We start from the raw sequence: 22,949 nt of genomic DNA, 5'->3' as shown, positions 1-22,949 counted from the left end.
CCTATCTAAAGCGTCGTAAAAATTCATATTTTTAGAATTAATAAGTTATTAGATGATAAAACTGTACACCTAACATATTTTTTCAAGGACGTTTAACAATAAAAAAGCTTTTATAGTGTATTTAACTCCGTTCTGTTAGAATTATCACATTTTGTGACTTTGTGTACATCGATGTGAAAAAAAAATTGAATCGTAAATTATATTTTGTATTGAACGGTTTGTCCATTTTTAAGCGATTATTATTTTAGAATCTAACTAACTAACTAACTAACTAACTAACCATCACGCCGTTTCCCCGCAGGGGTAGGCAGAGAGGACGGACCGCCAAACAACTCGGTCTTGGCACACACTCCTTGCCTCATTCACATTCATACATCGTCTCATACATACTCTTCTATTATTCTGACTCTTGACATGGCCCGACTCGAGTATCTGATTCACTTGATCGTGCCATGTCTTCCTCGGGCGTCCCCGACTTCTGCTACCATTCACATTTGCATCATATATCCTCCTTACACTCCTATCTTCGCTCATTCGCTCTACATGCCCAAACCATCTAAGCGTCCCTTTCTTAATCTTACTCATTACGCTTACATCAGCCTTGCACTCTTTGCGGATCTCCACATTCCTCACACGATCAAACATGGTTTTACCACACATACGCCTCAGGGATCTCATTTCAACAGCATTTAATCTACTTTCATCCTTTCTTTGCCAGTTCCATGCCTCACTTCCATACATCAAGGTAGGTACCAGCACTCCGTTGTGGACTGCTAACTTCGCTTCTTTGGACAATTTTTTGTTAGCGCCTACGGCGTTTAGTCCTCCATTAACGGAATTACCTGCATTTACCCTTCTTTCGATATCTCTGTCAGCCTTCCCATCTCTCGTAAACATACTTCCTAAATACACAAACTCATCCACCTGCTCCAAGTATTCCCCATTCACAATTATATTGCACACTGTTTTCGTACTCTCTCTTTCAAACACCATTACTTTAGACTTACTTACATTCATCATTAACTCATTCTTCATGCATACTTCGTTCATCCTAGACACGAGAATCTAAGTGCAGATTAAACACCGTAATTGGCGCTACATAATAATAACATGTTTTATTTATAAATAAAATGTATCGAATAATTCGGCAGCTGTCACTCAGGGAAGGGGGGCCGCAGATTGTTAACACATTGGGCGAAGCGGATGGTAGCAAAACCTAGTGCACTTACGGCTGATAATTATTTCGTAGGATTGATAAACTCTGTCTACATCAACTAACTAAATGAATCAAATCGAAGTTTTTTTACTGTAATACATATATTTTTATTAGTAGATGTATTTAAAAAAAATTATATAAACATATTATTATTTGGGTTGACTGAGAATTGAACCTTCCTCCCCAAGAACTGGTGTCAACTGAGGTAATAATTGAGCCAAATCTCGATTGGGTAGGACCGAATTTTCGGTATGTCATCCAATTTTACAGAAATGCGAATATTTCCGCGTGTGTGTACGTGATTGCTACAAAAAGTTGATGCAATACGATGTCACCGACAAAGAGTCTATCTGCTGAGTTTTAGCTCGATCGGATGTTGGAAAGTGGGTTAATTTGCACTACCAATGTTCCACATAATTCATACATTCAGTCGAGAAAACAAAATTGACATTCAAATAGATGTATTTATAAAAATGAGACAATTATTTTACCATCTTGATCGACCCTTATTGTGTCCTTGACTCTTATTTTTCCCTATTGAGCGTCATATTAAGTTCTACTGGCTTTGTTCGATGTCCACCCGCCTTGCATTTTCGTGATTAAACGTAATTTTGTTTATCTTATCAACCAAGTATACGTCGACTTTGGATTTCATTGCCTCTACCATCCACCAAGGGACACTTTCGTCAATTTAGTATTTTTCCAGTCTCTTTCGTTCTTTATACAACAATTCTATGATTCATGCCGTGCAGGGACTCTATAGATTCGGGCAATATAAAAGTAACTTCCTTTAACAAAATTATAGTCTTCGTGAGCGCCCTGAAGGAGTAACTTCTGTTACATATAACGAAGCGGGAAAAGCGGCGGGTTACCACATTTTTCACTGCCATATACCAAGGTTGGTATCAGATCTGCCTTGAACTGTGCACTATTAGTTTCACTCCTGTAATCAATATAGTAATTTTATTTATAATTCTTTACATGGTATTATTATGAAGTGCTTCGTATTTAGTGGTGGTAAAGCACGTAGGCGAAAGCGGACGCCGCGGGTAGCTGATTTTGACGATGATGACGATTCAACCAATTGTCGACCAAATGGCGAAAGTCTGTGGCAACTGGAGACACCCACTGAGCTTCAATTGACGAAGAATATATTCAGAAGTCTCTTCAGTAGACTTTGATCATGTATGCATTGCCTGCGTTGGTAAAAAATTTAAATGACTTTAATATTAGATTACTCCATATTCTTACCAAAAAGGTATCGCCAATGAGCCCATTTTGGCGATAGTGGTAGGTTATGAATTTATCTTTAAATTATGGATATTTAAATTTAGGTCCCCTCTAAACAGATGGCTGCCAAAATGATACAGTAAGAACTGAATTCAAACTCTTTACAATTACCTCCGTGCAACATAATTTTAATATTACTTAATGTTATAATTCGTTAATAATTCCGTCACAGTTCCTTCCACGGTTCATTTAGCTGGGTAAATAATAATAAACCAGGTTTGTTTCCCGGGATCGTTAGCAGTTAGCAGCCGACACTCGCCGCGTTACATTTATTATAATACGATTAAGTCCGAACATTGCAGCGGAAGTGACCAGCCTACACACTGCCCGTAAGTAAGAGGGAATTATTTTATACAAATTTAAGGGGTTACGCAGGGATCTCAAATGGGACCATTTCTAAAAAAAAATATTAGATTATACAAAATTTACAACGATAAATCCGTAATGCTGTGCAGGTTTTTATCGAACAAATATCAAAACAGTTAGAAAACACACATAAAACAACGAAAAATACTTAAAGGACCGTTGTAAAAAAAATGGATTTTAAAAATGTGTGCCTTTTTTCTTGACATTAATCCTAAAATCTTTAAACGAAATATATCATTTGTAAAAAGGTGCTTATTTTTTATCAACCGCAAACAGCGAACCAAACACCTATTTTATAGGTTGGGAAGGTCGTGCTTCCGAAGTGCAATGATTACATGTTACCTCAATTTACTGTTTTCTATGATGGTTTATTAAAAGCAATACTCCAGTAGAAGTGATTATATTTTACTACGTAATGAATGGTTGGGTCGTAAATTTGAATCGCTGGGTTTTATTTATCTAACAAGGGTGCCATTAGGACATTTTGTTGTTTTTTTCATCCAACAAAAACAGGTGTGCTCTTTACGTGATCCGAATAAGGTTTAATTTGGTGACTTAAAACGTCGGACTCCGTTGTCCATCTGTCATTTTGGGAAAGAAAAATAAACTTTATTTACAATTTATTGATAGAATTAGGTTTGGTCGTAAATTGTTCGGCAATTTACATATTTTTTATTTACTTATTTTTTAAATATCTGTCGGTTTTATTTCCCCTACTGTCACATCTGTTACGAGTAGATACAGTTTCGGAAATGACACAATTTTTGTAAAATAATATGGGAAAGTAAGAATTACCTGATACAAAAAAAATATTTAAGTATTTTCGTAACAATTTTGCAAACATTTTATTGCGCAACATTATCATAACATTGTATAGAAAGTAATAAGACAATTGATGACGAGTTATGTATATATCTGTATTTAATAATTATGCAATGCTTAGTCCGTTGCCAAATGGTCTTTTAATAGCCGCTTCGGTTCATCGCTTTAACATCGGGTGTAATAATCATTCGTATAACGGCAGAGATATTAATAGAGAGCCGTTTGTATTAACACCTGTGTCTTTTCACGTTAAAGATATTGATCAACGGTGGAAAATATTTGTTTACAGTTTTTTTGTCTTTTTATGTGTCCATTTAGTGTTGAAAAGCAATGTTTATTCATTATTGTCAATGCTTTATAGGTAGGTACCTTCGTACATTCAAGTCCATTCATCATAATTCTCGACAAAGTAGTCAAGGTAAATGTTCAAACGAATTCCCCGTATTTAACTGCACGCCATTATTTGAAAAAAATCTTTGGTTCTCCTTTTGTTAATTCACTTCAGGCCACGGACCAAGAAGAGTAATTGGTTTGTACTTCAAGCGGATTGACTTGTTACGGGTTATTCTATATAATTTTTTGCTATCCTTTTAGTCACAGATTTATGCCTAATTATTTTTTAAGTTGGCTTCATTTTGCATTAGATTTCATGTTAGACAACTGGTACAACGTAGAAATACGTTTTTTTCCTTTTTACTATGAATAGCAAGGTTAATAAAACTGCTATCACAGTGCTTTCAATAGATAGATCTCTTTAAACATTTCCCTGATAATAAATTACATCTCGTGATGTGTATCAGTTTCATGAAGCGTTAGTGGGTCTGTTTTATGGTGTTCAACTATCCATTGAATTCTGCACTCTATTATCAAAAGGCGACTTTCCAAACGAACATTAAAACGTTGATTTCCTTAAGTATTCAACATCGTGCCTTCTAAATTAATTGTGAGATCTAGCCTCAAGAGATGATATCTTAATGCGGAACATTTTTCTCCTATGAGATTTCTCTCATTACTAGAAATACTGCATCTACACATTTTAATTTAATGATAAATAAATTAATTGCACAATAAAACAATCATTTGAAAATCTGCGTAATAAATTTATTTATTCCATTATATATTCCGTACATTCCTACTTACTTGGATAATTTGGAATTTTTATTTGTTTCGTATATTATTATTATCGCTTATTACAGGTGTTTAAAATAAGGGCGTTGTTAAAGTAATAAATACAATAAAATTAAGAAGTTACTTGTGGTCGAATTTCGTGATACAAATATACTAGGTACGTGCCAGTGTTGTGGGGGTTGATTTTGATGAATACAAATACTACTGGTGCATTAGTTTTTTATTGAATAGCTCCACACAGGAGCCCCTAGAGGAAAATAATTCTTCTCGGGGCCTATGTCTTCTTTAGGTACTCTGTGTGGAGGATTTTTTTTGGGAAAGAAGGAGAGAAAGTTCTGGGAAGGAAAAAGGCATGAGGGGTCGGTAGGAATCATTGTGTCCACGAGTGTCGAACGTATGAATCCACCGGAATCAAAGCTTCCGTTCCGAGAAAATTCTGCTGGAGAGTTCAAGTGGTCTTCCTCAACCAGTTTCTCGCAAAGGCAAATCGACACCCAGTTGATGGGTTAGGCGCATCCGCCACCAAAACCCGGAAAAACTTCATCACAAGACCCCAGGCACCCCTGCTAAGACACTAAACATAGCGAACCACTTGGTTACCCTAAACATTACCCTTACATTAAATATCTTGATTCCTAAGCATGTCTACAACTACAACATTATTTTCCATACAGAAGTAATAAAGTTTAGAATATAATTACACCTCATAATTTATTCCAGAAGGTAACCAGGGGTAATGCAATAACATTAAGGCGATGCACTACGTCGTGTAATATTTTAAATTGAGCCGCTATCAATAATAACCCTTACATAGATGGCGGTAAGGTTTAAATTCCCGCTTAACACCATCCGCCTATTTTGATTTATGCAAGAAAAAAACATGGCCAAAAAGTGAATTTTATTTTATTTTGTGGATGTTCAGACATAAATATTTTTTTTCGATCATTTTATAAATAACTTAATTTGCCACATTATACAATAAAATCATAACCGAAAATGGGTTCGTAAGTAGGATTTTGAACTTTAAAGCAGTTTTCATAGGCCTTGTACATTATTTTTTTCTGTTCTTATAAAAAGGATTATCTAAAAAAGACTCGATTATTTCAAAGGCCGAGATGTATTCTACTCGCAGTATTTAATTAAAGCATCTGAAACATTTCTAGGCGACCAAATTTTCAAACCAAAAACACATGATTTTGCATTACTACGTATGGCATCGCCTTAAATAAACCAAATTCTTATCACAAATAACCAAAACTGAAATCATCATAATATCTATCCCCTATTAAAAAAAAAACAATTATTTAATTAAGGTTCAAAAAAACTTGTGTACCTTTATATTTTTTCAAGTTTTTTTTTATTTTTTATTTTCATCCACGACCATTGTGTTAGCTAAGTACATTTACTCGATACTACGTGCAGTGTGCAGTCAGCGCCCCTAGTGAATCTGACTCCATAATGTAATGATCGCGTCGCAAAGTGAAGTGTCGTGTATCCGAGGTGTCCGTGGGGGCCCTGCTAGGGCGTGGGGCCCCATCCTCCGCAGGCCGGGCGCATTAGCCCACCAGGGCACGGGGATTGATTGGCGTACCCTCCTTAAACAACCAGCAAATAACAATCACCAACCAACAGGCATAACACATGTGATAAACTAAAATAAAATAATGGAATAAAATAATAATAATAATAAACGGATAGTTTTTGTGAAAAAAATCACCTTATTATGAGTTAGGCTCTATCGAATTTTATTATTCACAAACAGATACAAAAAAAATACTTATCTGGCAGGTCACTTCAGGTAAACACATAAAATAAAAATATATATTTATGCCTTTACTATAGATATTGACATTTGCTAGTTTATTGCCACTATCCATTGATATTAAATTTATTACAAGATTAGTAGCAAATTAGAGTTAATATTCACCATACCAGAGAATTTAGCACTCTTTACGACTGTAGAATTTTTCTAAATGATCATGTTAAAAAAATCCAAAATCTTATGTGAACGTTTTGTTTCCATTGTCTGACCTTTTATAGAGAATCAAATATTCAGAAATTTGTTAGTTGGTGGAATAAACATAATTTATCGTTATTTTCACATTAATAACTGTTAACGGTCCGACGAAATTAGTAATGAAAAAAACTAAGTATAAACTGTAGTAATTATTATAAACTTAGGTATTTAATTAATAGTTCTACATTATGATAACACAATGCTTTGCAACAATTTTAATAGTCTTCCCATAAACATATTTTATTCGTTGGTCATACTCATTTCCTAAGCTGTAAAATTATTGTTATAATCAACACCCACACGGAGAAAACTTACTGATATGAAATACTGTTAATTCATTGAAAATCTGGTAAAAAATATTTATTTTCGTGGTAAAAACGGGACTGCAGGCATTCGAGAATACATTTACAGAGTTCCTAACAATGTATCAGTCAAAATCGAATGTTTTATGAGGACTGCGGAGCACGTGTTTATATAAATATTTATATGGTCGCATTCCATCATTATATTTCTCGATATATTCGAAATGACTTATATTTTATCAGGAAATTGGAACTCCATCACTTTTTAACAGGATCATTTTTCTCCGTGCAGACCAGACACTCCTCGTATAACATCACACGGAGAAAATGACTTTTTTTAATTTTTTATTTACTAAATTTAATATAATTACATTTAATACAATATAAGATATGGGTAGTCCCACAAAGCTGTGACAATCAGCTTGTCTGTAGGTTCTACCATTTAATAATTTTACTATTGCTGATTTATTAAAATCCAGTTCAAAACGGGGTCGTAGGCTGTTTTCTGTTTAACTTTGTGTACATTCATAATATATCGGAACACGTGTTCAGGTTCCTGCTTTTTACCTGATAATATATATAATGACGAAATACGAAAATATAATGATTTTTATGAACACGTGTTCCGACATCACTGCTTCACTAAAAGTTTCACAGGAAACCTATCAATTAATTCGTTATTGTCTGCAGTCCCGTTTTAACTGGATTACGAATAATTTGAGGAGATTCTTAATAAATTAGCATTATTTTATTACAGTAAGTTTTCTCTATGCACAACATTCCGATAAAAACGCATAGACCACACCACGTAGACTTGTTTTGGTCACCATTTGTTTTAAACGCCATAGATAAAGTTATTAGATACACTTTTCAATGAATAGTTCTGAAAAAAAGAATACTTGTAATTCAAATTTCGTGAAATGCACGAAGCTTTCATAAAATGCGTTTTGAGATATGAGAAAAATCACATGAAACGCCATGGAACTGAACCGAAAGAAAACCCATAAAACAAAAAATACTGAATATATATTTTTATATCTGCATAACGCATTTAGTTTTTCCGCGAATCCCCTGAGTTTGAATCCCTCGAGTCGTTTCGTTTCAAGTTGAAATATAGTAATGCACGCAGCCTTTTGTGGGTATGGTCTAACACCAGTCACATCTGCTCTGTTCTACAAAAACATCCGCATCCTTCGTGATTTTATACATATTTCAGATTGCAATGCCTCACTATTGCGGTATTGGGAACGAACACGGGGAGTTGCGGCCTGAAATGTGGACAAGTTATTTTCCTCCCCTCGCCGGAGTTTGTTTCGTAAATAACCGAGGAGAAAATGCGCTCACTCATTAGAAATGAATTTTCCCGAACGAAAGCGCTCTCGTTATGCTGGGCTAATGTATTAAGGGTGCTTTCAGTGTGTACATAAGTCAACTTATTTAGGTCAGACCAAGTCAACAGATTACCCACCCACCTACACCCTATAGAAAAGATAATTAAAACATTAAATATCCGATGCAATGAGGAAACCATTGTTTTGTTGCAAATAGTATTGTAATGTAAATGTGAAATTGTATACAAATAGATATCAATTATATAATCAACGTCCCAGGAAGACATGTCACGATCAGGTGAATCAAATACTTGAGTCGGGTCATGTCACGAGTTTGAATAATAGACTAAATGGTATGCATGAGAAGATGTATGTGAGTGGACGAAACAAGGAGCGGTACCGAAATAGTTGTAACATATTTCAACATCTCTTTCTATCCCTGCGGTTATTTTAGCCATAGTTTACTGTCAGATATTCTGTCAGCGCTTTATTAGCAGCAGACATATACCTGGACGGACGACGAACCTCGTGCTGGCACTGTTGGTGGACGCCGTGGACTCTTTCGCTGCAGCAGCTGGACCAGTTTCTTCACCACCTAAGATTCTTGCTGCAGAGTCTCCATCTTTTATCTTCGTGTCACCTGTTTCTGTACTTCATTTTAATTAACTTAACTTCACTTTATTTTTGTAATATTTATATTTTATGTAACACCTGCATCAACTGTAAAGCGCCCCTGATGTGATATCTCACAAAAGCGGCGCTATACAAATTGTCCAATAAATAAATAGTTTTTATAAGCAACCCTGGTGGTGTTGAAGAAAAATAGCACTATAATAGCCAAGAATTATACCAATTTATTCTCGGAAAAAAATGAATGCGGCTTTATCAAGATACTGTTAAGAATGTGACTGCCTGGCCATTTCCTTAAGCATTTGACCAATGAATGTGATGCTGCGATAGAATGTATTATTATAATATGTTGTACACGCAGATAATATACAGGACCATAACTGTTCAGATAACTGCTAGTAATTCAGTGGATGCGATGAATCCCACCTGACCTACATCCTACCCTTATTGGCCGATATTCGGCAGCCAGTAGCTAGTACCACCTGTCGATCAGATGTTAAGAGGTGGATGACCACAGACCAACATACCAACTTCACCACCTTCACCACTCAACATGCTGCCATAAAACGGGTATACTCTTCACGATTATGCTTTTGATAATAAAGAAGATATAATACTTTTTAATTAACGCCCGCCCTCCTCTCGTACAACCGGTCCAATAAATTCTATCACTAAAAGGCGGAAACTTTAAGTTTTTATTCGTGTCGTATTTTTGGAATAATTTGCAGTGAGATGAACGGCCTTGGATATAAATCAGCCGCGTTGGCATATCTCTATTTATTTATCTTTTAATAATGAAAATTAAAAGTTTTTCATCTTAGTTTATTGCTGAATAATATTAGCAGGTGCCTACGTATAATTTAGTGCTAGATTCATGCGGATTGTACATGTAAAAATAATAGTAAAGACTTATTATACCTAACTTACTGTGTAAACAAACATGTTTCATTAAAATTTCACTCGTGAATGTCTGCTGGACAGTTTGATGGAAGATATTCAACGAAGACGTCTCATCTTCTATAGTGAATTTATTGTTTTAGTAAGAGCATCTTGGGTTTGGAGGAGACAGTGCTTTCACAAAAGACATTCTATCCTCTGCATAACCGATTCGACTTTGAATCTATTTTGAATTTTCGATCTAGTTGCGCCATATCTTGGGCCAAACGAAAATATTTTTTCCTTTTTCAACCTCCCCCCCCTCAGGGACTGGGGCTTAAACAACTGTGAACATTTAAAATTTCTTTTAAAAGTTAAAAAAAAAATTACATTTTTTTTTTTTGGTTGACTGAGGATCGAACATTCCTCCCTAAGGACTGAAGTCAACTCCGATAACACTTAAGGTAAATCCTGATTGGAAACTACAGACATTTATTTAGTAGATTAACTGTTGTGAATTTTTGAATCTAATGTCATCCAGTTTCATAAAATCGGTAGAATACACTGTCTTCGACATCGAGTCTATGTGCTGAGTTTCAGCTCGATCGTTAATCGGGAAGTGGGTTAATTTCCACTTCGAAGATTCCATTTCATTAATCCATTAATTTACTCACTCAACCAAGAAAACAGAATAGAAATTCAAAGAGATGTATTTATAATATGGAATAATTCTCATAAAAACGCATGCTCTTCTAATTTTGGGTTCGTTGACTGGACAAAAAGGAGATACAGCTCAACTAAGGAACGCTGATCGGTCCCCTTTTAAAAATAAATTTTATTAAAACATAATTCTTATCGATTATTTTCGAACGAAACAATTAGGTGGACTGTATGAGCCGTTAGGTCAAGAAAAAATGCATTTTTATTTTATAATACCATAAAATCGTAAACGCTTAATGTACCTAATTGAAAAACGCTGTAAACCACGAGGCTCTTGCTGCACAATACTCGACCTTATGCAAATTGCATCGAAGGCATTAAATTACGCGAGAGAGGGCGGCTCCTTGATCACTATCGTAAACCGATGATGTGTACTGAAGACTACCGTTTCATATAAAAAAAGCGTAATGAAGCACTCTGCTACCGGATTTGAGGCGTTTTTAATAATAATTTAGGAGGGAATTCCTCTCGTGTATTATTTTGTATTAATTAATAATGAAAATGATCGATGGCCGTAGGCACAACAGAAGATGAAGTACGCCGGGTAATTTAGAAATATTGCATAGACACACCTATCGTCGGAATTAAGACTCTGAATGTACCTTACTTCCGCTCATTCATTCCGAATTATGAATTACAGACTTTTTATGAAGTTCATTGAATCGAGATGAATAAATTATTTGGATTCGATTTTGATTTCTCATTGAGAGAAAATTGATTAATCGCATTAAAAATAACTTACTAAATAATAATATTTTTTTGTTAAAAATCACCTGTTCAAGAGCGCTGTTTTTATATCCAACATATTTTTTAATGCTCTATCATATTAACTATAGACTAGACAAATCTAAAGGGAAAAGAGATGGGAAGAGGAAGTTAGGAAAGCACCTAACTGTTCATATCTTGCCATTAAACACGGCTACAAAAGTACAAAATATACTATATATGGACAAAGAATACAAATCGGCACCAACCTTATAAATTAATCGCTCTGTAAAATATGTGATTTCTGCGAAACAACTGGACCTTAGGTAGGTTGACAAGATTTGAAAAGTTTATTTTTATACATTAGTTCCAATTTTGAAAATATCACATTCATACAAAAAAATTAAATTGTTTAATTAATACCAGGAGATCATAAATCGTAGAATGTTGAAAGTTACATTCAAAATTAAAAGCGAATGAAGTCTATACCTCCTGGAAGAACAGTGTTATAAGCGGTATCTACAGTATATATTATTATAATGTATGCTAAGCACGTGTGTCCTTGTATAAGACCTTGTGCTTTAGACTGGTCGGGCTTACTTTCTCATACTGTTTGTGTGCATATCTGATTTATATGGAGTGACTGAAAAACTTACCACAATTGATGTACATTTGATTTTAGTGCTAATATCTAAGTAATTTTATTGCGTCGAACTGTGCCAGTTACGATACACATAGTGTATTAGTTTCTAAGTTTTTGTGTATTATGATTAAGGTTGCCAACGGTTTTTGAAAGTCCTTGCAATTTACGAATTAAAATTATAGTATTTCATAATAAATTTTACAGCGCCCTTGAAGTGTTTTTGCACAAAAACGGCGCTATAAAAAATATTATTATTTTCAACATGCAAAACACCATTTTTGTGAAAAATCGCCGCTGTCGAAGAAATCACATTTTTTTATTGTGACCTGATTTTTTTAAAATTTTCAGATATATTTTTGCTCATCATAAATTAATGTTTCAACTAAGTTTTTTTACAATTTTAAATGCTTTGATAATGCATTTTTAAAGTGCTAATAAAAAACAAATAAATAAACTACTGAGTATATCTTTGATCGGCTTTCTGGAAGAAAGTGGATTTGTCAAATGTATTTTAATTCGGACAGCCGAATTTCTTTTAATATTAGCTACTTGGTATTTCGCCAGATAAATGTTTACGCCAAAAGCTTTGCACAAAAGTTCGGACAGGGTTTGCCAGGTTCCCGCACAATCCGCACCAAATTCGGACAAATGGTTATCCTAATTATGATAGTTTTTGCCCTGACGACGTTTAAAATGATTAATCGCATTTTTTGCAAATATTTTTGGCTCATTACAGTAAATCTTATGTGATTTACACTGCAAAAGAAATGGGAACGTGAGATTTAAGCGTAGGCTTGCATCGTCAATAAATCACCCAAATATTTAAACTGGTGCGTAAAGAACGTATGAAGTTTAGTGTGCAGTTCTTTTGTTGTATTAAAGTACCCTGTATATCATAACAGGCGCCACCGTTCCTTTTTATTTATAATAACAAATCTGAGTTGCCATATTAATAAAATATTTCGCTGTTTTGAATATGGGCATAAGTTTAAGACCTCTGCGCTGAGAAACAATGGATTCCTCGAGAGTAACAAAGACGTAAGCATTATCGCGAGGGAGCGGGAGGGCGCATGCTGGACCGCTGCGGAAAGATAAAGACGGCTGCCCGCTGAACGGATTTATTGTTGTTAAATTACTTATCATTCGAAACGTGGAATTCTCTGCTAATTTATTATTCCTTTACAACTGGAAGATCATTTCAATAAACTGAAAGGGCCCGTACCAACAAAGAGAGTTTCTCAATAATGAACTCAAACGATAAATTACTTCAAAATGTATTAATACGAAATATGTATCAAAGAATGTCGAATCAGAATGTAATGCAAGTTGCATTGTATTAGAAAGATGATTAAAAAACAATAGATCAAAACGACGTCATCGTATACCGATCGAGAGGCCCCTGCAAAGTATTGTGGACAAATTGACAAATATAATGACGTCATCTGATTCAAAATTGTTTGGAACCTTTAACGTTTCAAATTGGGCAGTTTTTAAAAGGCACAAAAAACAAAACTTAAAGTGTCAGCTACACTACTCGAAGTGCGTGCCCACACACTCGTGCAACTTCGCGAGTAACTCAGTCCAACTCGCTTCGAGTCCTTTGACTCGGGCGCATTTACCGACAACAATCGGAAGTCGAGCGAAGCGAAGCGAAGTTGCCCGAAGCGAAGTGAAGTTCGTGCCCACAATATCGTATTCGGTCAACTTCGATCAACTTCGCGAGTAGTGTAGCTGGGCTTTAAGTTTACTTTGTAATAAAAATTTGCCTTAAAAATATTTAAAATCATAATTGGATAAAACACAACACGATAAAATAATAGGTTGGGTTATTTTACTTAACCTTTCTTCAGTATTTTGTTATGTCGTAGAATCGCATTTATTTTAATTTTATTTTATATCTTTGTCTGTCTGTGCTTCTGCTAACGTTCAGTATCTTTGTTTCAGCGGCCGCCCTCATCGTCCCTCTCTTACGGGGGCCCCACCAACGAGGACGTGCGCTCCCCGGGCTCGGGGGGCACGCCTGGCCCCCTGCCGCACCACCCCGCGCAGTCGCTTGACGCCCCCGATCCAGGTTAGTACCAAACATACTAAATTTATCCATGATGTATGAAAGTGTATACCTCTTCGATGTTATGTGCTCCGGATACATTGTGCGAAAAAAATTTTTGGATTTTAATACTTCTACTCTTCGACGAATGAAATATTTTAAATCATATTTTGGTATCGTCCACCAACAGAAAAAAACTGATGGGATACAATATCCACATTACCTAATAAATTAAATTTCATTTATTAAAAGCTTTTAGTAGATTACACAACATAATGTATTTAAAACTTACACATTAAGGATCTTAAACTTAATCAAAATAAATAACATAAAACATTACGAGATAATTAAAGAACATGGTACAGACAGCACAAAATGAAGAGGCAGTTAATAAGAATCATTACATGCTGATTTGACACAACCCTCAACATATTGACAGTGATAAATATTCACCACACCTTTGCTGCATTAGGTACTTACCCGTGTTATATCTTACGAGCCTAATAACATCAAGATCCTGCTAGAATTAAAATCGATTCTCGCGATACGAGGGATATACCTAATATCAAACAGGGAGTAGGGACGTGTGCGGCTTGATATGCGACATAGCATCCCTTCAGTACCGTTCTTGCATCATACATAATTCCCAATATGATGTACGTTTGATGGATGTGTCGACTCCAAGGTGAGGTGTGCACTGTTGCAGTAATACGGAGTACCTAATACCTGCTAGCAGGGTTGGAAAAAGTTACCGTATAAAGGGTGAAATGCGAAAAAAGTATAACATATTTAAGAGTTCGAAATTTTAATCTTAACTAAATAAATTCTGCACTTAAGCCAACTAGAGCCACAGGGCAGAAATGCAAACTCAGATAAACGCTTTTAAAGGTTAGAAATGTGTATTTGAGGTTGAAATGAACCCAATATATGTATACGTCATTGGTCGATCTAGTCGCTTAATTTTAACTTAATTTAGGTATTTTTAACTTAATTTAAATATTTTCTAACTTTATTTAAGTAAAGCAGCTATTCCCAGTTTTTCAAAGAAAAAAATAGTGGTAGGAATTACATATTTTCTAATTAAACCTAATGATATCTACTATGTAGTGCACAACGCACACATTACTTTTAGTTATAAGCCACTAGTTATACCTCTTAGTTGTAAGTTACCTTCTTTTACCTTTTTAAAATTTAAAAAGTTAAATTTTCAATTAACATTATCACTTTTCTAACAATTTTGTCGAATATAATATGAGTGTTTTAAAATGCTGGCAATTTAACCCTTAAATGACGTCGTGACAAAACTTCAAATACATCAAAACTTCTCCCCTTACTCTCAATCTCTATAATTCTATTCACCCTGGGCCTCTTGAGTTTCAGTATCTTTCTGCATTCTGACTGAGATAGCATAGGAGGATAGACAGCTCGCGCACATGACTACAAAGCCTATTTAAGAGAGCCATATATAAGGGTTTAGTTTTTTTCACCACGCCACTTAAGGGTTAAAACTACTACTTCGTATATACATATCCAATAATTATCTAAAAAGGATACGAATTTCTCCAGAATTCCGAAAAACTTTTTTTTAAATTTTAAACTTTTTTCTTATTTGGCGTAAAAAATTCCAACTCGATTTTTATTTAAAAAAAAAATAACGAATCTCAAATAAAAAAAATGAAAACGAAATCGACTCTAAATGTGAAGTAGATTCACAATTTTCTGTTCCCGGACACCATTATAATTAATGACGAATTATGATTTGGGGAGGCTATTATTTGCTTTGCAATTATTGTCATATTTTGGCACAACCCTGCCTACACGGGTATCTGCCATTGTGTGCAAATCACCGTATTGTTGGTAGTCAGGCTGAGATGATGCATCTAGAATTTCTAAAGCGGCGTGCACAATGGTGAATGGACCATTGCCTCTCACTACTCGCAGACAAACTGCATCCATCTCGGCTCCTTTACGAATTCTGGCAACGACCAATCCCATCTGTTCTCTGAAATGCCCAGAATGCTACAGTGCTACAGATACATAATTTAAAAATAAAATGACCACCACAGTCCTAACTGCCTGGAACCGGTGACGCCGTTGCATTTACAATTGAGCAGAATTACAATTAGTAAACATGTACGGGTTTTCCAATAAGAGGTGTTATTTTATTATGAATATAAATTTTTTATTTTTTATTTTATATACATAAACACACACTTGCCACAAACTGCACATCATTTCTTATCACTTATCACTTTCTTATCACTTCTTTTATTTTATTATGTACATAAATTAAAAATGACAGCTTCAAAAGTAACATTTACCGAAATAGCGGGCTATTCAAAATAACACCTCTTATTGGAAAACCCCATATTATCGGAGGTTAAAATTGTTGTTTTTAATTTTATAAAACTCGGATAAAGTTGTAAGTCGAACATAAATTCAAGATGCGTAACAAATTTTGTTGTACGGTAGTTTAACCGTAAACACGATTAAGTCTTCGATTTTAATTTAATTTTGCATGTACGATACACAATATATTTATAGTACATATTCTGGAACGTGCTGAAAATATTCTTTAAAAGTGTTATTTTAATAATGGAGTATTTGCACTATTTTTTATTCTCGAAAGAAAAGAAGTTTAAAATGACGATAAAGATATTTTCATTTTATTTTTAAGCTGACAAATAAATTATCTATAAAAAAATTAAAATGTGCAATTTTCGATTTGCCGACAAAACGAAATCTTCGTTTTTATTCGTGAATTAAATGGAGTTGACGCCGGGCAACGTTAGTAACAGCCATCTTACCAAACATTGGCGTTTTCTATGTCATAATCACATTGCGTTTTTGACATCAGCAATAATTCATGAAAATATTTTTAGCTCGATAATCATAATAAGAAATATAAACTTTAAGGACGGGTTGTTTCGGAGAATTTGAACAATTCATCAAATTTCAACGTTCATTTTCGGGTTCTGTGAAAGTCTTATTCAAGTTCTGTTATTATATCATTGTAGGCTAGTTGCTTAACAAAACTGAAATAAAAACAGAACTTGAAAAAATCTTTCATAGACCTCGAAAATGAACGTTGAAATTTGATGAATTGTTCAAATTCTCCGAAACAACCCGTCCTTAATATTCCACATTCAAAATTCTCCATTGTCTTATAAAAGAAATAATTTTAAAAATATATATTTTGCGCCACCGCCTAACTCTAAAAACTTAAGCCGACTTTAATAATTCATCCCTTCGTCTGTTCGAAAATAAAAATGTATTATTTTTAAATAATTTTGTTTAACTGTCTGCTTTTGTAGCGGGAATCATGCTCAAAAATAATGTCGATTATAAAATAATAAGAAAACACTGATCGAAGATAAACACGTAGTTCAAACAACAGCTGTTGTTTGAATATGAAATGTTATGCCATTAAAACGCAGAACAGATTCAATACCTACTAAAGGTGTATTTCATTTGACTTTTGACAAAAATACATCTAACAAATGGGTAGAATAATAATACCCTCTTTCAAAAACGTTTAATATTTTCATAGCAATTATTCGCTGGTAAAGCAAACACAGGAGACTTATACCTCTTGTTCCAAGTTTAGAAACAATAGAAGTTCATAAACAAGTGATTGTTTGTTTAACAGGTTTGTGTGAACTGTATGTAGTTATGTGGCATAGGCATAGAGGCCTGGTGATAATGCTCAATTTCAATTAGACATTATTTTGACAGCTGTGAATCTGGTTCGACTGAGTAATGACAGAGAACGTAATCAAATAACACCTCAATTTGACGGACATTTTAAAAATATTCCAACACTTGTTTCGTAATTCGTAATAATTTCATGCGTCTTCCCATCGGTTTGTTTGTTTCATTGGAGCGATACCGTGTCATTTGAGTGTCACAAGTACAATCGATGGTATCCGTCCGATGATTGATGTGCATACTAGGTAGTAGCAACTAGACCTCTCTAAAATAGAATCGAATTGAGGAGAGAATAAATAAATCAGTTAAATGACCTAATCTGCTCATAGAAACGAATTCATTCGTTATTCACCTTTAATAAACTACTCGAACGGTGTTGAAATATTCACAGTGTAATTATAGACACGTAGCAATGACTACAACAACAAAAATTATGACTTACAACTATCAGTCATACGTGATCTGACGAGTTATCTATAAACCTTGACGAGTTGAAATAATTAATTGTCAAAAAATCACGAGTTATTCCACAAATCACCTTCAATTCAGGCGGCCCTCGATAAATTACCGACAATAATTCCCGAGTGTTTGATAGAAAATCATAATAAATATATTGTAGCAGCAGCGCTAATTATTAGTAAAGTGATGTCTAATTATTTCAGTCCGACATAATGATGACACATTCGAGTGGCAGGTTATCAATATATATCGGCGGAATTTACTAACCGTGATAAGATGTTCGTACTTCGTAAGATTTATGGGAAATTTGGCAAATTATATGACCGGGCGACGAAAGGCACGCAGTCAGTATTTATGGACCCATTTGTGTCAACTAGAATCAACCCATCTGACTTATGACCAGCTTGTAAATTATTTTTTAGTCAGAAGCTGTCATTAATTAGTATTATTAGTGAATACGTCGCTCTGATTATTATTTCTGTTGGTATTATCGATGGCTCGTTCCGTTGACAAGTGACGGAGTCGGCGAGTAATGATGTACGCGTCACTTCGGTTTTGTTTTGATCGAGCTTATTCAAATACGGTGAAGGATTTAATTACACGGTAGTGTAGTTATTATTTTTTTGGCTAAGTCAGACGAATTTTAGGCTTTAAAATACCTGACCATGCATACCAAGCATATCTACTGACTTTAACAGGCGCTTATTATATATTTCACTTTCTTTACATCTCTATTTTTACGAAATATTTTTCAATAATAATTATCTATAGAAGTAATTTACAACTAAATAACGCAACAAGGAACATAATTGAAAAAAATATTATCGTTTAAAAAACAAATATTCATATGGATTAAAAAAAACGCTGATTTTTATTATATAACTTATATAATAGGTACATATATGAGACACTCAAACGCCCTGTGATTGGTCTGCGGGTTCTGACAGCATTTAAACCAAGTTGCACTGCGTACACTCGCACATAATTATTTCAAAAAAATTCATATTCATGAAAAATGCAAAATCGAAATGTTTTTACAATGATAATCGATATTTGTAAAAAAATACACTCAATACAATTACATTCTAACTTAAATACCAATATTTCATTGGTATGTAGGTATGAATGGTATTCCAATAACATTTTTTATTTTTTTTATTTTATTCTTTATGTTATCAGATGTGAGTAAACTAAACCAGGCATGATTTTACTAACCATTAAAAAACTAGGTCTTGGAATACATCGTCTCATACATACTCTTATATTATTCTGACTCTTGACATGCCCGATCTGATTCACTCGATCGTGCCACGTCTTCCTTGGGCGTCCCTGACTTCTGCTACCATTTCATTACTGAGAACTCTAAAATTATTTGTTATCCTTTATGCTATAAAATCTTGTCTTATGTTAGTTTATCATTTAAAAATACTAAAAGGTTAAGTTTGCTGGTGAAATATTTGTACATTTTTGATACGACATCACGTTTTTAAACAACACTCAGCTCAATTATTTTTTATGGAAGTTTCAACTAATTAATTTAATTAGTATGTACATCAAAAAAATAATATGGCTACATAAAACTAAAGATTATTATTTAATTACTGTTTTTATTCGTGTATTAACATAAAACTGTCACTATGGTATTGCGGAATTGATTTGTTGGTTAATAAATATGTTTAGTGAATAAAAGGACAAAGTCATAGATATTTTTGGGGTTATCACTAGGAACTGAGGTGCAAGAGACAAGAGGCGACATTATTCTTGGCGTGTTCTTATATCAGTCACGCAACACTGCCTCTGTTATATTATATAAAAATAATACATTTACTAAGCTCCGTTTGATAGTGAGATAGAACCGAAGCCGAGAGACAAGCAGTGCTTTGCACCGAAAGTAGGCACACATTTTACATTTCCGTTCCATTTCAGGAGTATTACAATAACCTCACTGATATTATAGGCACTTACCGATGTGTCTTTATTCTGTATATCAAAACAAAATACTTTGCGTGGTATTAACAGATATAACAACATACTATTTTAGAAGCAGCTTATATTTTACGGTTGTTATAGTCAGGGCCCATCACGGGCGCAATTGGAGCAGTCAGCTTTGGGCGCCGAATTGCCAAGGCGCTGATAATACATAACACCATAACAGTCCTAACACATCGCCCCTAAGATTATTTTTCATAAAAACTGCGCTACACAAAAATACAAATCATCCGAATTTTATTGATTACAGTGATCACCTACCTAGGTCGTCTACAGGTTGTGACAATGGGTGCCAAACTTTTACTTGCACCAGGCACTGTTTGCCTCAGGGCCGACTCTGGTTATAGTGATTTATTAATGGGGTGTTATGCCGCGTTTTGCTACCTCTTTCTTTAGCCGACGTTTCGGACAGCATTAAAGTGTCCATCATCATAGTAAATGTGATAATACGGCATAATACCCCACAAAATAAATCACTATCATACTTTTATCCGTGAAAATCTCAAATCATATATCTTTATGGTTGTTCATTCCAGTATTTTTAACGATTTAATAAAATACTGAGAACTGAAGTCTTTGCTTCCATCGAGCTTTTTTATAAACCTAGAGTTTTATAAGAATCAGGCCGATTAAAAAATGCTTTGAAGTGTAAAATCTCCTACTTTCTTTATTGTACTATAAAATACATATTTAATTATAATGCGCCAAATTAAGTTCTTTAGCTTATAATAAGAAAGCATTTTTTGTGCCATAGCTAAACAAAATAAAATAAAATATGCATTTTGCGATGTATTTTGTGCATCCAATTAAATCCACTTTTCTAATTATGTCCTAAATCCTGTACATAATATATTGTATCTAAATTTCGCTAATAAACAATTAGTTAATGTTAATTAAGTGTTAATCTTAAGTAACCTACCAGGTAAGTTTGGTACTGTATATTATATCCATATATAGTTAGTAATAACATAGATCATTGTAGAAATGTATTATATATTTGTACAGCAACCTTGAGGTGATTTGTCACAAAATTGACGCTATACAAATCATCTAATATTATGACTTTATTTATTATACTGTTATACTTGGTGGAATTATATATTATTAAAATAGAAAATAAAACATTTTTGAACTTATTTCCACTTTTTTTATAATAGGATGAAACCGGTAGTGGTAAAATAAAAAAGTGGAAATAAGTTCAAAAATGTTTTATTTTCTATTTTAATAATCTAATATTATTATTATTATAAATCAAAAAAGTAGGTGTTTCCGAATGTTTCCCATCGAGGCGGATCGCCATAAAATAAAATGTTTTAACAGCTACCTACATAGCTTTAAGTCGTAAAGAAATATAGTTGATTGGAATTGATGAAAGAAATATTACAAACAATAATTTAATGAATCTTATTTTCAGTGTGAGGATTGTCTGAATGCTTCGATTTATCGGTCAAAAGTGACAATTAAAAAAATAAATGTCACTATCGGAGTCAAACGCTGACCCGAGGCCGGGTCACAAACATTCTTTATCGTTGTTTACTTCATTTGCGTCATTAAAATGACATTTACAAGAATTATAATAATAATGCTGCACTGATACCAAGACACAATAAGTTGATAAAGCTGTGTACTACATTCACTGTTCATCTTTTGTCGGGGAAGTGTTCCGTTTTAACTTGAGATAAGCAGTAGTTATTATCTTCGTTTTTTGATTTTTGAGTTTTTCTTAGAAATTTTATTTATGATTTCTTAGCAGGGCAGGGGATTTTCGTTGATTTTTAAAAACTATTTTACTTAAAATGTTTTCGCATACGTGAATACTTGAGCCTTTTTCAGGTCATTATCAATAATGAGTCAACAGAGCTAAAAAATTGTGGGTTTTCTTAAGTAGTACAACTAATGCAGGTCACTTTTGCATACTTTGGACGTAATCATAATATAATTATATACATATAATATTTTTGTAGCCGTTTTTGTAAAATACGGGGGTTTCCAATAAGAGGTGTTATTTAGAACAGCCCGCTATTTCGGTAAATCTTACTTTTGAAGCTGTTAAGTAGAAACTACGCCATTATTAAAAATGGAACGATACAAGCTTCAACAACGCATCAAAATTATTAAAATTCACTTGAGTGAATCAAATGCAAATCATCTTGAGTGATGAGGCCCGTTTCCACCTCGGTGGCTTCGTCAACAAGCAAAATTGTCGCATCTGGGGCTTGAAAAACTCAAGAGTTATTGTAAAAAAGCCTCTCTATCCTCAACGTGTGACTGTTTGGTGCGGTTTATGCTCCGGCAGAGTCATTGGACCTTACTTTTTCGAAAATGAGGCTCGAGCAACAGTTACGGTGAATGGATTGCGCTATTGATAGATGGTTAATGATTTTTTTATGGCCGGGATTGGATGGTATTGATCTGGACAAAGTTTTCTTTAAAAAAAAACGGCGCTACGTGCCACACAAGCAACGAAACCATTGATATTTTACAATTAAACATCAAAATAACACCTCTTACTGGAAAACCCTGTATTACAACTAATAATTACAAATTAAGTGCTTATGCATAAATAGACTTTTAAATTAAGCTTTTGAAGAAACCTGGTATACAAAACATTACATTAGGTATACTAATAATATACAATAACGAATTAATTCAAGTTAGTAATGGTTTACCTCAGGTGCGCTTTAAACTAAATAACTATTA

The 22,949-nt window shown here is 34.0% G+C and overlaps 1 protein-coding gene across 2 annotated transcripts in view; it reads left to right on the top strand.

The window, feature by feature from the left end:
* Positions 1-22,949, top strand: part of hth (Meis homeobox homothorax) — a 516,737-nt gene that overhangs the window by 146,732 nt on the left and 347,056 nt on the right. For both annotated transcript variants that reach the window (XM_089640857.1, XM_089640856.1), the window contains exon 7: positions 13,991-14,117. In XM_089640857.1, the coding sequence (XP_089496983.1) occupies positions 13,991-14,117 (127 nt within the window). The remainder of the gene's footprint in view (positions 1-13,990; positions 14,118-22,949) is intronic.

Source organism: Hesperophylax consimilis, chromosome 16 (assembly GCF_061612785.1).
Source record: "Hesperophylax consimilis isolate HC1 chromosome 16, BYU_Hcon_1.0, whole genome shotgun sequence".
Taxonomy (NCBI): domain Eukaryota; kingdom Metazoa; phylum Arthropoda; class Insecta; order Trichoptera; family Limnephilidae; genus Hesperophylax; species Hesperophylax consimilis.
This window is presented reverse-complemented; position numbering and strand designations above follow the sequence as displayed.